The 15,746-nt window shown below is 34.5% G+C and overlaps 1 protein-coding gene across 1 annotated transcript in view; it reads left to right on the plus strand.

Moving 5' to 3' along the window:
* Positions 1–15,746, plus strand: part of LOC109393297 (leucine-rich repeat-containing protein 49-like) — a gene marked incomplete at its 3' end in the record, with an annotated part of 120,212 nt that overhangs the window by 80,928 nt on the left and 23,538 nt on the right. The window contains exon 11 of the mRNA XM_019662364.1: positions 14,424–14,571. Within this exon, the coding sequence (XP_019517909.1) occupies positions 14,424–14,571 (148 nt within the window). The remainder of the gene's footprint in view (positions 1–14,423; positions 14,572–15,746) is intronic.

The raw sequence follows: 15,746 nt of genomic DNA on the forward strand, positions 1-15,746 counted from the left end.
TTTTCCAAATTTTCATTTTACTTTTCCCAAATGTCCTAATGATTATGTATTACTTTTGTAATCTGGGGTGAAGGGGCTGGTGGGAAGTGGAGTGGGGGTGGAGGCAGGCATAAAGGAATAGCTATGGAGAAGGCTGATGATATAATTTCATTCCACACCTGAGTTTTGTTGTGTAATTATGGAGTGAGGTGAGGATTAAAAAGAAAATACTATTATTATTGTCATTTCAATGCTGTTATGGCAAAAACAAGCAGTACATAAATGTGTAAGGTAAACAGTAAATGTGCCATCCCATGACCCCCAGTCTCATTTGCGGAAGTACTGCTCTGTTAAGAGTCTGATGAGAACCTGTGAGGATTCTATCAGATTTTTGGTCCTGTGTCAATACTGTTAACACATGAATAATTTTTGTAAAGTATGGAATCATGCTATATCGATTTTTTTCAACCTGCTCTTTTAGTTGGCAATATATGAAAGATATTTTTCCATGTTAGTACAGGTAGACAAGGGAATGATGAAAAAAATTTAACAAGTATAGCATGTATAGCATACTGGTTAACCAGTACAGCACAGATACTGTCCAGTCAGAACAGATGCTAAACTGGGTCTCAAGGCCCCTGCTGTGCAAAGGATTAAACATTTTGCTGTCAAAACAACAGGAGGTACAGGGCACCTCATGGCTGCTGCGATTGGAGCAGTGAGGAGGGGCAGTGAGGTGTCTTGAGAGCAGTGGACTTTCCCAACTGGCACAGAAATATTTCAGAACTTTTACTAGTGCATTTCATTATACCAGGTGTATATCAGCCATGCATGTACATCTCATATTTAAATGGCTGCATTCAATTTCATTATAATTTCATTATAAATGTTAATATATTTAATGAGCCCCTTATATTGATGGTCATTTAGATAGTTTGCCATTTTTTGTCATTTTGAGCAATGTTGCAATACACATTTTTTACTAGATCATCTTTGTGAACATGGGCCAGTATATCACAATATGACTTTGGAGAAATTGTTTCTTCTTTGAATTATGACTCCTTTCTTAATATTAGCAAGTATTTGTGAGAGTCATGTTAGGAATTTGTAACTTTAAGGGGATGTTGAAGTTTAGGTCAGTGGTCTCAAACCCTGACTCTGCATTAGAATGACCTATAGAACTATTAGGAATTATTAATATACATCCATTACTCTACTTACCCCGAGAGATTCTGATTTAGGTCTAGTGGGGTTCCATAAGTATTTGTATTTTTTAATAAGCTTCACAAATGATTCTGATGCCCAGCCATTATTAGAAACTACTGAAATATAGAAGAATTAATATTTTAAAAGAGAACAAGACTGTCTGATTTGTCAACCTCTAACATATGATAAGTATTGGCGAAGATGTGTAGTTACTGGAGCTCCCATACCTGCGAGTGGGAGTGTAAATCAGTAAAGTCGTTTTGTAAAACTCTGGCAGTATCTATTCAGTAGAGATTAATAGCATAATTTATGACTCAACAATTCCACTCCTAGGTACATACTCCATAGCAATGCTTAACATGTTTACCTGAATGTTCTCAGCTGCACTATTTAATACAAACTGCCAACAAGCCAAATGTCCTCCAATAATATAATAAAGTAAATTTAATGCTATTTTGATATAATAGACTACTACCCAGCAAAGAGAATCATAAAACTACAGCTACATGCAATATGTAAGTCTCAAAAAACAAAAGGTAGAGTAAAAGTAGCCAGATTCAAATGAGTGCATATGTATGATTTTAGTTACATAAACTTAAAAAACAGGCAAAATGTATCTATAGTGTTAGAACCAGTGGTTACTTTTGGGAGGAGTAATGGTAGTGAGAGAATACAAGGCATGGGTGGCCCTGGGAAACCGGTAAGTTTTGTTTCTGAATCAGCCACTGGTTCCATGGGTATGTTCAGTTTGTACCAAGTCAAGCTGTGCACTTAGGATTTATGCACTTTTCTGTATGCATATTATATGTTGATAAAAATTCAAATACTGCTGTGAAACCATCAATAGGAGGAAGTTCCTCCAAATAACAAAAATGTTTCATGATAGAATAGCTATCCTTCTATTAACTGGAAAAGAGGAATTTGGCCTCTAGTGGTGTGCTGGAGCCAGCTAGTACTCACCCAGTAGACCAGTTATGTCCTCTCTTCAGTTTAGTGGCATCTTGGTAGTTTGAAGTCAACCATATTGGGAATATTTACACCATGGAAATTGGCAAATACCACATCAGATTATTTTTGTTATTTTCCTAGAGAGCAGCTTACCTATATATAATAGTACTGAATTTAGATCTCTTTGTTCACAAGATATTATTTGACTTGCTTTATAGCCAATGTAACCTTTGAACAATATAAAGGTAGAAAGTGGCTAAAATGATCATTTTTTACAAAGAATTACCCGTGTTACATTTTGAAACTACAAAGAATCCTTCCTTTTTTTCTACTGTAAATTTGAGAAAGCTTATTTGCATTCACATATCAATTCAGGAAGAGGAAATATGTCATTAAGAACTTTATTCAAATTTGCTTTCAGTGTCGCAAATTAGCATTACAAGAATATTATGATGTCTTAAAATCTACCCTTAGTAATTAGAGTCCTTGTGAATCACCAGATATTAAAGCTATCTTGCTTATATTTTCTTTTTACTGCTAGAAACTTATGATTGTAATCTGGAGAAAACGATTAGAATTATTACCTACAATTCTGAGCACTCTACTCTGCTGGTGTCTTTTGTCAGCCGGGTGCATATGGACATAACAGATATATATATACATAACTGAATTGCTGTCAGTGACATTGTAGTAACAAAAGATGCCTAAAGAGATAGTTTAACATTTTTTCTATGACATTGGTTTAACTCTTTATATCTCCTCTTTTTCACCTTTTTGTTTCTGTCTGTAGCTACAGTCTTCTATCTATTTCTCTCTGGTATCACTTTAGCTTCTCAAATATTAAACTCTTTTAAATAGTGTGATGAATGAATTAAATTATTTTAATAGTTTCCTTTTAAGTACAAGACAACAGGCCCAAAATGAAATCCCTTATGCTAAGCCCCATGTCCCCAAACCTAGACTTAATTGTTCTCTCAGAAATGGAATCTTAAACTAATCAATGAGGAATTGCCAGATCACTAGTTTGGTAATCTGCCTGATTAACCCCTGCCATCCCCTAAAGGAAAGTAACTTTGCAGTAACCAACCTGTTCTTATCTAGTGTAACTAACTTGTTCCTGCTCCCTTCTGGCTATAATTTTGTATAGCGCCATGAAACTCCTTTCTATCTGCTAAATTGGATGCTGCCCAACTTGAATCAATTTTTGTTCAAATAAATTCTTAAAATTTTTAATATGCCTCCATTTATCTTTTAACATTTCCCCAAAGGAAATTTGGAGATCTTTTTCATGCATGTGGAAAAATAATTATTGTCTCAACCATATTTTTAAAAAAACTTTATTGGGAAACAGTGTGTTTTTCCAGGACCCATCAGCTCCAAGGCAAGTCATTGTTTTCAATCTAGTTGTGGAGGGCACAGCTCACTGGCCCATGTGGGAATCAAACCAGCAACCTTGGTGTTATGAGCCTGTGCTGTAATCACCTGAGCTAACCAGCCGCCCCAACCGTATTTTTGCTTTGTGACAAAAAATAATGGCTTATTATTGGAAGGTTTCTTTTGGATCTTGAGAACCATTTTTGTTTCTAAGAACCTATACCACCATCATGCACTATAAAAAATTCTAGTGACTGACATTAACTAACATATATCAACATAGATGATTACTTGCTATGAAGTACCAAAAGGAGAGAAACAGGAAAGTGAAAGAAAATGTAAAAGACAGGGGAGTGTGTGTGTGTGTGTGTGTGTGTGTGTGTGTGTGTGTGTGTGTGTTTTACTTACTGTAATATTAAAACTGATTATTGGATTCAGCTGTTGTTAGCCCGGTCCATTTTTTAATAAAGTTCCCTCATTTTTTCACCTAAATATTTTAGCAGTCATTGATGATCATTATCTGGATCCATTATTTCATTAGGAATTACAAAATAGTGATATTCTATGATTCTTGGGGATTTTTTAAAATTATATTTTTTCTATAAAGAAAACCTTTATTATCTTTTTAGTTACCCCAGAGAAAAGATTGTACAGGAAGGACTGGATAAATGCTTGATTTCTTTTATCTCCATCCAATGCTTTTGATGTTTTAATTTTAATTAAAAATTTTATCTCTAGTTCTGTCTTAAAATCTTCTTGAATTTTACTCATATTTTATTTCTTGAAATATGCTATAGTTTTTTTTTTATATTTTGTGTTTGATAATCCCATTATATGAAGAAATTTGAGCTAATCTGGCCGTCATCTGTTGTTTTTTCTAGCTGTCGATCAGTGTGCTTTATTTCCTTTTGAACTGTGAGAATTTTGTTTTTCTTGGTACCTTTAAGAATTCTATGGTGTTGTTTTGTTTTGTTTTTAGTTAGTTTCAGGTGTACAAAGCAATATAATAGTTAGATATTTACACCCCTTACAAAGTGATATGGGGTTTTGTGTGAAGGTAGTTTCCTTCGTAAAGGAGTTTCATTTGTTTCTGTCAGATGTCTATAGACATAACCAGCCTGACAGCTCTTCAAAAACATCAGTTCTCCTATTGAAATATTTTACATCATCCATTTAGTGTGGATTTAGGCTGCAAATTGTGGTTTGTGGTTATAAGTAATCAGGGAAGAATTTTTCTCCCCTTCTACTTAGCCCCAAGTTTTGAGACAGGCAATAATTGGGGGTAATGAGTAGGAAAGTTTATAACTAATTCACCCTATGTTGAGAGTCTTGCCCTTGGGGTCTCAGATTTACGAACAACTTTCCAACTTGGGTGGTCCCTGGAAGTTGTCTTAAGTCCCTGGCCCTGAAGATTAGTAAACCAAAGCTCAAGTTCATTGGGTTCAGTGAGTACCCTCGCATCAAAAAAATCAACCTCAGTGTTCTGCTTACCTCTCTAAGTTCCCACTTTTACCTTATTTTTCTTTTACCTTTGTATTTCTCATTTTTTAGCAGGTTATGGGTGTATTTGATAATATTTTAAAAATATATTTTATCCATCATTTTCAGTTTTTAGCAAGACTCTCAGTCCACAAACTTAGTTCATTTATCAAAAATATAAACACCATTATGTGGTCTTTTCTTTCACTGTGCTTCATTCTTTAATACTTAAGTATACATTACCTTACAGGTCTTTCTAATTATTCTGTTTGTCAGTTGTGTATATTTCTGTCTTGGTGAGCAGACTCAATTTATTCTGCTATTTTATTTCATTTCAGCCTGGTAAATACATAGTAACTATTCAGTAACATTCTCACTGATCTATGTGAAGTAAGTAAGCTTTTCATTAAGATTATTTCACAATACATGGTACTTTATTGGTATGAAAGAGTAAAACCCCTTTTTCTAAAGTACTTAACATATTTTTGGTGGAGAACTTTCTAATTGGAGAAATTTGAGTGATACTTGGGAATTGTTAGTTAAATATCTATGTGGTATACATACATATATGGGAATTTTACTTTTTTGTCAGTATTTTATTAATAAGCATAAAATGGACTAAAATGTTTTCTTTCCTTTTGAAATGTGAGTTTAGTCAAGAGAGAAAGATTGTTTCTCTATAGGTTCTTTAGAAGATAGGAAGCAGATGTGGCATTGGGAGGAAACTACTAGGGGAAGAACAAATGTATGAGTAATCTGGAAAAAGATTAAAGTCAAATTATAAGTTAAAGTCAGCCTTTGGACCAAAGCTTTTCCATTCTTGGTACTCTGAAGAGACAAGCAACTGAGTATACTTAGAGAGAGAGAGAGAGAGAGAGAGAGAGAGAGAGAGAGAGAGAGAGAGAGAGAGAGAGAGAATTTCTAAAAGTGGTACTTTTCCACTATGATTACTTCTCTATTTCCAGGTGTTTTTTTTGTTTGTTTGTTTTTTGTTGTTTTTTTTGTTATTGTTTGTTGTTTTTATTTTTAAACAATTTTATTTTGATTGTGTTTGGTTAGGTAGGCTATAACTCTTCATTCACCTGTATTTGTACTTAAAAATGTTTTGTTTGATTAGAGAATGCCTTTAAAATCATATGTACATTGTCTGTGCATTTCTAGGAATGTCTGGCATGTTTATTGGTCAAATGCCTTGCAGATGAAAATGAAATTTTGTGAGAAATCTTGTGGATCCATTCAATCCAGATTTATTTTTACTTTAATGAAACTATTCAAAGCTGAAGACTTCAGTCTGGGTGTCAATGCTAGCAGCTAATCTTGGAAGAGTTGCCAGGATAATACCTGCTGAGGATTGCAATGACTTTCCCATTCCTGGTGCCTCTAATTTGGTTGGGCTTGAATTACAGATACAGACCAGATGGGCATCAAAAGTTCTTCTAGGTCTCTGAAGTGCTTCAGTCTGACTACATTCACTCGACATACTATTTTCTTCTATATACACAAACATGCTTTATATTAGAATTCAATAAAGATACTGTTTAGATTTGTGCTCATCACCACCCATTTGGTAATTATTAGACTAATTCCACTCCCCCAAAGAATACTTGAGACACAGGGCTGGAAACAATTAGAATCATTTTAGTTTAAAATTATACTTACCAATAAGAAACAAATCATGGGTTCTGTATAGTCTAGCGTGTAAGTAAATAGTAAATAACAATAAAATTAGAATCTAATTAAAATAAAATGAAGTTTTTCAGCTTCTCTATATCCTTCTCTCTTGGACATGTTATTTATACTTTTAAACTGCATCTACCTGTTAGTGACAGATATCAAGTCATAATGATTCTTGAATAGCATGATATCTTTTAAACAAAAATTCTAAGAATAATCTGAGAAAATTCATTTATTCTTTTAATCATGGATTAGCCCATTGGAATCATTTTAATTCATCATATTCTTTCATTCACCCACAAAACTATACCAAGCAAGTTATTAAATGCTAGTTAATAAGTTATGTGTTGGGGCACTGGTCACAACACATTTTTAGTCTTCAGGAAAGCTTCAGTTGAATTCTGTTCAGATATGCTGAGCCATTGAAGAAAAACGCTCTTCAACATAGACCATCTACTGGTTCCGCTGCCTCTGCTGCTCACATTAGTTAATACCTTAAGGTTGAAATTAGTTATCCTATCCTGTGGTAGTTTAAGGAAAACTTAAATGAAAGCCTTTTTGAAACATGTTCTAAATAGCTACCAGTGTAAAATAGTGTTTCAGATCAAGGAAACCTGATTGATGAAAAAGTGACCTGTTATATATGTATTGTTTTATACTTTAAATTTCTTTGTAAATCAATTTATTTAGATATATTTTGCATGTAGTAAAATGCACCGATTTTAAGTGTAAAGTTCAATGAATTTTGTAAAAGTATACACTCTGTAGCCACCATCTCATTTGCCCAAGAGAGACAACTGTTGTTATTCTAGATAGACCACATATTAGGCCACAAAAGAAGTCTCAATGAATTTAAGAAGATTGAAATCATACCAAGCACCCTCTCCAACCTTAATGGTATGAAACTAGAAATAAATTACAAGAAGAAAACTGAAGAACACACAAACACATGGAGGCTAAATAACATGCTACTAAATAATGGATGAATTAGCGATGAGATCAAGGAAGAAATCAAGATACCTTGAGACAAATGAAAATGAAAACACAATGACCCCAAATCTATGGGACACAGTGATAACAGTTCTAGGACGGAATTCATAGCAATTACAGGACTACCTCAAGAAACAAGAAAACATAGCAATTACAGGACTACCTCAAATAAACAATCTAACTTTATAGCTAAGAGAACAGGGAAAAGAGCAGCAAAGAAAGCCCAAAATGAGTAGAAGGAAGGACATAATCAAGATCACAGCAGAAATAAACAAAATAGAGGCTAAAAAAGGTAATACAAAAGATCAATGAAACCAAGAGCTGGTTCTTTAAAAATATAAACAAAATTGATAAACTTTCAACCAGACTCAAGAAAAAAAGAGAAAGGATCTAAATAAATAAAATCAGAAACGAAAGAGAAGTGACAATGGACATCACTGAAATACAAAAAAATTTAAGAAGATACTACAAGCAATTATACTCCAACAAACTGGACAAAATAGATAAATTCCTAGAAGCATACAATCATCCAAGGTTGAATCAAGAAAAAACAGAAAATCTGAACTGACTGATTACTACTAACAAAATCGAATGCATGATAAGAAAAACTACCAACAAACAGAAATCCTAGACCAATGGCTTCACTAGTGAATTTTACCAAACATTCAAAGAAGAATGAACACCTGTTCGTCTCAAACTATTCCAAAAAATTCAAGAGGAGGGAAGGTTCCCAAGCTCATTTTACGAGGCCACCATTACCATGATTTCAAAATCAGACAAAGACATTACAAAGAAAGAAAACTACAGGCCAATATGCCTGATGAACATAGATGCAAAAATCCTCAACAAAATATTAGCAAACCAAATTCAGCAATTTATTAAAGAAATTATACACCATGATTAAGAGGGCTTTATTCCTGGGATGCAAAGTTGGCTCAATATACTCAAATCAATTTGTGTGATACACTACATAAACAAAATGAAAAATGAAAAATCATATGATCATGTCAATACATGCAGACAAAATGTTTGACAAAATCCAGCATCCATTTATGATAAAACCTCTCAGCAAAGTGGAAATAGAAGGAACATACCTCAACATAATAAAGATCATATACAACAAACCCACAGGTAACATCATACTCAATGGGGAAAAACTAAAAGTATTCTCCTTAAGATCAGGAACAAGATAAGGATGCCTACTTTCACTACTTTTATTCAACATGGTATTGGAAGCCCTAACCATAGCAATCAGACAAGACAAAGAAATAAAGGGCATTGAAATTGGAAAGGAAGAAGTAAAACTATAATTTTCAGATGATATTATATACTATATATAGAGAGAACGCCAAAGATTGCACCAAAAAACTATTAGAACTGATAAATGAATTCAATAAAGTAGCAGGATACAAAATTAATATTTAGAAATCAGTTGCATATTTATACAACAATGATGAACTATCAGAAAGAGACATTAAGAAAACAATCTCATTCACAATTGCATAATAAAATATAATACCTAGGAATAAATTTAACCAGGAAGGTAAAAGACCTGTACTCAGAAACTTATAAGAAACTGCAGACAAAAATTAAAGAAGATACAGATAAATGGAAGCATATACCGAGTTCATGGATAGGAAGAATTAACATTGTTAAAATGTTCTTATTACCCAAGCAATCTGTAGATTCAATGCAACCCCTATCAAAATAGCAATGGCATTTTTCACAGAACTAGAAAAAACATCCTAAAATTTATATGGAATCATGAAAGACTCCCAATGGACATGGCATTCGATAGAAAGAAGAACAGAAGTTGGAGGTGTCACACTACCTGATATCAAACTATACTACAAGGCCATAATAATCAAAACAGCGTGGTATTAGCATAAAAACAGACACACAGATCAATGGAACAGAATAGAGAGCCAGAAATAAATCCATGCTTATGTAGTCATTTAATCTATGACAAAGGAGGCAAGAATTTACACTGGGGTAAAGACAGTCTATTCAGTAAATGGTGCTGGGGAAACTCAGCAGATACATGCAAATAAATGAAATTGGACCACCTTCTTATGCCATGTACAGGAATAAACTCAAAATGGATTAAAGATGCAACTGTGAGACTTGAAATATAAAACTCCTAGAAGAAAATATAGGCAGTAAACTCTTCAACATTCCCCTTAGTAATATTTTATTGATATATCTCCTTGGGCAAGGGAAACAAAAGAAAAAAAATAAACAAATGGGACTATGTAAAACTACAAAGTTTTTTCACAGCAAAGGAAACCATCAACAAAATGAAAAGACATCCTACTGAATGGGAGAAGATATTTGCCAATGGTACATCTAACAAGGGTTTAATATCCAAAATTTATAAAGAACTCATATACCTCAACACCAAAGAAACAAACAATCCAATTACAAAATGGGCAGAGGACCTGAATAGACATTTCTCCAAAGAGGACATACACATGGCCAATAGACATGAAACATGTTCAATGTTCCAAATCATCAGAAAAATGAATAAAACCACAATGAGAGATCACCTCACACCTGTCAGAATGGTTATCATCAATAAATCAACAAACAGTAAGTGTTTGTAATAATGTGGAGACAAGGGAACCTTCATGCACTATTGGTGGGAATGAAAATTGGTGCAGACACTGTGGAAAGCAGTGTGAAGGTTCCTCAAAAAATAAAAAATAGAACTACCTCATGACCCAGCAATTCCGCTTTTGGGCATTTATTTGAAGAAATCCAAAACACTAATTCAAAATGATATACGCACTCCTATGTTCACTGTGGCGTTATTTACAGTAGCCAAAATATGGAAGTAACTTAAGTGCCCATCAGTAGACGGTTGGATAAAGAAGAAGTGGTACGTATATACAATGGAGTATTTACTCAACCATAAAATGGAATGAAACCTAACAATTTGCGACAATATGGATGGACTTAGAAGGTATTATGTTAAGTGAAATAAGTTAGACTGAGAAAGGTAAATACCATATGAGCTTACTTATATGTGGAATCTAAAGAACAAAACAAATGAGCACACAAAACAGAAGCAGACTCATAGATACAGAGAACAAACTGATGTTTACCAGATGGGCGAGAGTTTGGGGAGCTGGCTGAAAAATTTGAAGGGATTAAGAAGTACAAAAGAGTCACGGGAATGTAAAGTACAGTATGGGGAATATCGTCAATAATATTGTAAAAACTATGTATAGTATCAAGTGAGTACTAGAGTTATTGGGGGATCACTTCATAAATTATATAAATGTCTAACCACTACACTGTACACCTGAAACTAATATAAAATAATATTGAATGTCAACTATAATTGAAAAAAATAGTCACAGGGATGTAATGTACAATATAGGAAATATCAATAATATTGTAATAACTATGTACAGTGTCAGATGGGTAATAGACTTATTGGGATGATCACTTTGTGAGGTATATAAATGTCTACTCACTATGTTGTTTTGTACACCTGAAACTAATATAATATATGTTGATGGTAATTGAAAAATAGATTTTTAAAAATTAAGAAAAATTCAACGTCAGCTTCAGATATAGAGAGTGGGAATGGAGTCAATGGAATTGTAATAGATAAGCATGATCTCGGGGATGGGAGGGCAGTAGATGGGGGAGGAAGGTTGTTACTTTGTGAGGGTGAAAAGGATAACTATTGCATTGTTCTGTACACGTGAAACTAACAATAAAATTTTTAAAAAACCAAAACTGTGAAGATTGTGAAACACACAAAAAAAAATTAAGAAAAATTGATCATAGACCTAAATGTAAAATACAAAACTATAAAAGTTCTAAAGGAAAACTTAGGAGAAAATATAAGGAACCTTGCATTTGGTGATGCATTTTTAGGTACAACCCCAAAAGCATAATCCATGGTAGAGAAAACTGGTAAGTTGGACATAATTTAAATAAAAAACTTTTGCCCTGTGAAAGACATTATAAAAGAATGAAAAGACAATTCACAGACTGGGAAAGATATTTGCAAAACATATATCTGACAAAAGATGTGTCTTTAATATACTTTAATAAAAAACTCTTAAAATACAACAATAAGTAAATAAACTCATTAAAAATGGGCACAGGAACTGAAAACACAAAGAAGATATGCAGATGGAAAATATGCATATGAAAAAAATGCTCAACATCCTTTGTCATTAGGAAATTGCATATTAAAACAATGAGATACCACTATACACCTATTGGAATAGAAAAAAGAAACCTGACAAATGGCAAATGCTGATGAGAAAGCAGAGCTGGGAATGCAAACTGGTGCAGCCACTCGGAAGACAGTTCGGCAGTTTCTTACAAAACTAAATATAGTCTTACAAGACGATCTAGCAATGCACTCTTAAGTTTTATCCAATTAAGTTGAAAACTTATATCTACACAAATACCAGACTAATCTGTATAACAGCTTTATTCATAATCACTAAAAAGTTGAGGCGACCAAGATGTCCTCATTGGTGAATGGATAAACAAACAATGGTACATCCATACAATGGAATATTACTCAGTGATGAAAAGAGCTATGAAGCCACACAAAAACATGGATAAATTTTAAATGCATGTTGCTAAGTGAAAGATGTCAGTCTTAAAATGTTACGTACTCAATGATTCCAACTTTGTGACATTCTGGAAAAGGCAAAACGATAGAGACAGGAAAAAGATAAGTGGTTGCCAGAGATTCAGGGTGAAGGGAAAGGAGTTAAACAGGGAATTCTTTAGGGCCATGACACTGTTCCATATGATTCCTTTATGACCGGTAGGCACATGACATTATGCATTTGTCAAAACACATAGAACTTCACAGCACAAAGAGTGAACCTTCATGTATACAAATTTTAAAAAAATCATTTAGCAGGTTGGAGGATCTCAGGAAGGAATGCAGACTATAACAAGGGAATCTAGTTGTATTTCAATTGTATGAGACAATCTCTGAGAAAGAAAGCTACCTAAGTAACTTTGGAAATCAGCCTGTAAAACTAAATGCAAAAGGAATTACACCTGATCATATACTTTAGTTGATAAAGTTATTTCTCATGGGGGTACAGGGTAAAATATCTGATACCACTATATATATATATATGTTCTGGAATCAAACAATTGAATAAAAGGCTGAGAGATGGTAGGAGCCAGATTTCTTCTTGTTGGAGCAGGAATTTACAAATAAGTAGAGAAAGAGCTAGAGCTATCCTTTTGGTAATGGATTAGAGTGGAGACATCGGAATGAACTCATGTTTAGCTTAATAGAGATGCCAGTGGTTACACAGAGAAGTATTATAGATATATGTATACATACATGTATTTCCTTACTCTGTCATCAGAGAGCCTAAAAGAAATGACACTTCAGTAGCAAGAAGTACAGCTAGCCTCCAGATCTGTTTCTGATACCATTCTCCGATAGAAGGAGCATGGCTCATTGGAGAGGTTGCTGATTCGAGGACTAGGGTAGGAAATACATAATATGAATCTAGAGAATCTTACAGTGCCAGAAAATAAGGAAGTACCAGAAAAGTCCACATTAATGGGAGTATATCAAAGGGTTGTAGGAGCCAGCTGAAAGAACTTCCAATGGCCAAAGTTGGAACAATTTGAACAATAAAATAAGTAAAGTAGTATTGGATGACAACCCAAAGCATAAAATAAACATCCGTGGGAATCCAAACTGATATAAATAAATAAATAAATAAATAAATAAATAAATAAATAAATAAATAAATGGCAGCAAAAAGACAAACACCCTAGGAAAAAGAATTTCACATAATTTATCTAAGTACTGGGCCCTCCAGGAAGGGAAGCTGGACTTCCCACCCTAAGTATGGGCTGTACGTAATGACTTCCTTCCAAAGAATTTATGGGAGGGAACAGTAACTTGACGCTGGAGAAACCTGAAAAACCCTACCTCAGCCAGGTGATCAAGATCAACATCAACAGTGATGTCATGTGAGTTAATAGTGTTGTATATACCTGGGGTCAGCAAACTTTTGAGATGGAAGAGCCGCCAGGGGTCAGCAAACTGCGGCTCATGAGCCGTAGTCTCTGAAGTAAAATTGAGAATGAAAATAAAACTATCATAGTTTCATTTATAAAATTTTTAAAGGATATTCACATAATGGTGATTATGTAAAAATATATTATGGCTCTCGAATAATTTTTAAATTGTGAGGGACAGGATTGGCGCTTCCAGGGGTCGGCAAACTTTTGAGATGGAACGTACCCAAAGAGCCGCATGTGGCTCACGAGCTGCAGTTTGCTGACCCCTGGTATATACCTTAACCCTAATCTAATCATTAGAAAAATATCAGACAAATCCCAACAGAGGGGCATCCTACAAAATAACTAATGAATATCCCTCAAAACTGTCAAGGCTATCCAAAAACAAGGAGAGTCTAAGAAACTGTCACAACTAAAAGGAGCCTAATGAGACATGCCAGCTAACTGTAAGGTGGTCTCCTGGATGAGCTCCTGGATCAAAGGGCAATACATGAAACTTAAGTCTGGATAAAACATGGGCTTTAGTTAGTAAGAATGCATTGATATTAGTTGCTTAATAGTAACAAGCATACTGTACAAGATGTTAATAATAGGGAAACTGGGTGGAGAGTATGTGGGAAGTCTGTACTATCTGCTCAGTGTTTCTGCAAATCTAAAACTGTTCTAAGAAATAATGTCTGTTAAACAAAGTACTATGTGACGGTCTCGCGATGACCCAGTGTTTTCTGTCTCGCTTGCAGTTTTGAGAGTGTCTGCTGCCTCGCTGACTCGGCGTCCCTCTCAGACATCACTTTTGATGGCAATCCAATAGCTCAAGAGTCATGGTACAAACACACCATCCTCCAGAATATGATGCAGCTGCGCCAGCTCGACATGAAGAGAGTCACGGTAGGAGCCCTTCCATGGAGATACTGTGCCTTGTCCCTGGTGTGTGCTGGGGGTTGGGAGGAGTGTTCCTTGCTTGAGATGCTTCTTACTCTTAATCAACTAGGGATTATCATAAACATAATTATGGAATATTTCATTATTATAATGACAGATTTTTTTTTTACCACCTGTCCCCTAGTCCCAATTTCATTGCATAGGGTTTTTAAAATTCCTAGCCTTCTATTTAAGTGAATCATTATGCTTACTTTTCATTCTTATTTAATATCCAACTACTAATTTACTTTGGAGTGGATGAGTAAGAATTTCATTGATAATGGTTAAGAACGTAATGGTTAAGAACATGGGTCCCAGAGCTCAACTGCTTGAGTCCAAATCCTGGCTTTACTATTTTCTAGCTGTATTACCTTCAGCAATTTACTAAATCTTTCTATATCTCATTTTCCACAAAGCAAAATGGGGACCATAATTATATTATGTCACGGGGTTGTTGTTAAAGATGAAATAAAGTACTAAACCTTAGAACAGTGGGAGGCTCCTTGGAAGCATCATCTGTAGTTCTTGTTGTTATCGATGCCAGACCTCTCAAAGTAGCTCTCTGTCTTCTGTTCATTCTATCTCCATGTGAGATAATTCGTACCCTTAGAGCTTTTGGTATGGCTCCTGATCTAAGTGAAATGCTGCATGTCATACCCCTGCTTTTCGATGTACAATGCACATTAGCATATTATAGACTCCAAGAAGTTCTGTAATGAAGAAACTTGCCTTGTTTGGTTTCATTGCTTCCCACATTAATTTGAATATTTTATTTTCTCAGAAAATACCTTTTAATAATATCAGACATAAGCTTTTACCTGTTTTCTTACTTCTTGACTCTGCCAATTTTGATGTGGCTTCTGAGTGATGATGAGCTAGGTTTATTCAATTGCCAGTTGACTCGTGGCTTGTACCCCAGCTTCACAATGCATACAGTTTACATTTCTGCTTGAGCAATATTAAGACCTGTAAGGTGGCTTGCAGATGGTTACATGTGTTGATGAATTCGTAAATACCAGGGATCTCGCCATTCTCTCTTTTTTTTTTTTTTAAAGATTTTTATTGGGGAGTTGGGGGATGGGAACAGTGCTGGGGAATTGGGGGAAGGGGAACAGACAAATTGCTGTCCTTTTGTTCTTCAG

The sequence above is a fragment of the Hipposideros armiger genome, unplaced genomic scaffold, assembly GCF_001890085.2.
Source record: "Hipposideros armiger isolate ML-2016 unplaced genomic scaffold, ASM189008v1 scaffold_373, whole genome shotgun sequence".
NCBI classification, from domain to species: Eukaryota; Metazoa; Chordata; class Mammalia; order Chiroptera; family Hipposideridae; genus Hipposideros; species Hipposideros armiger.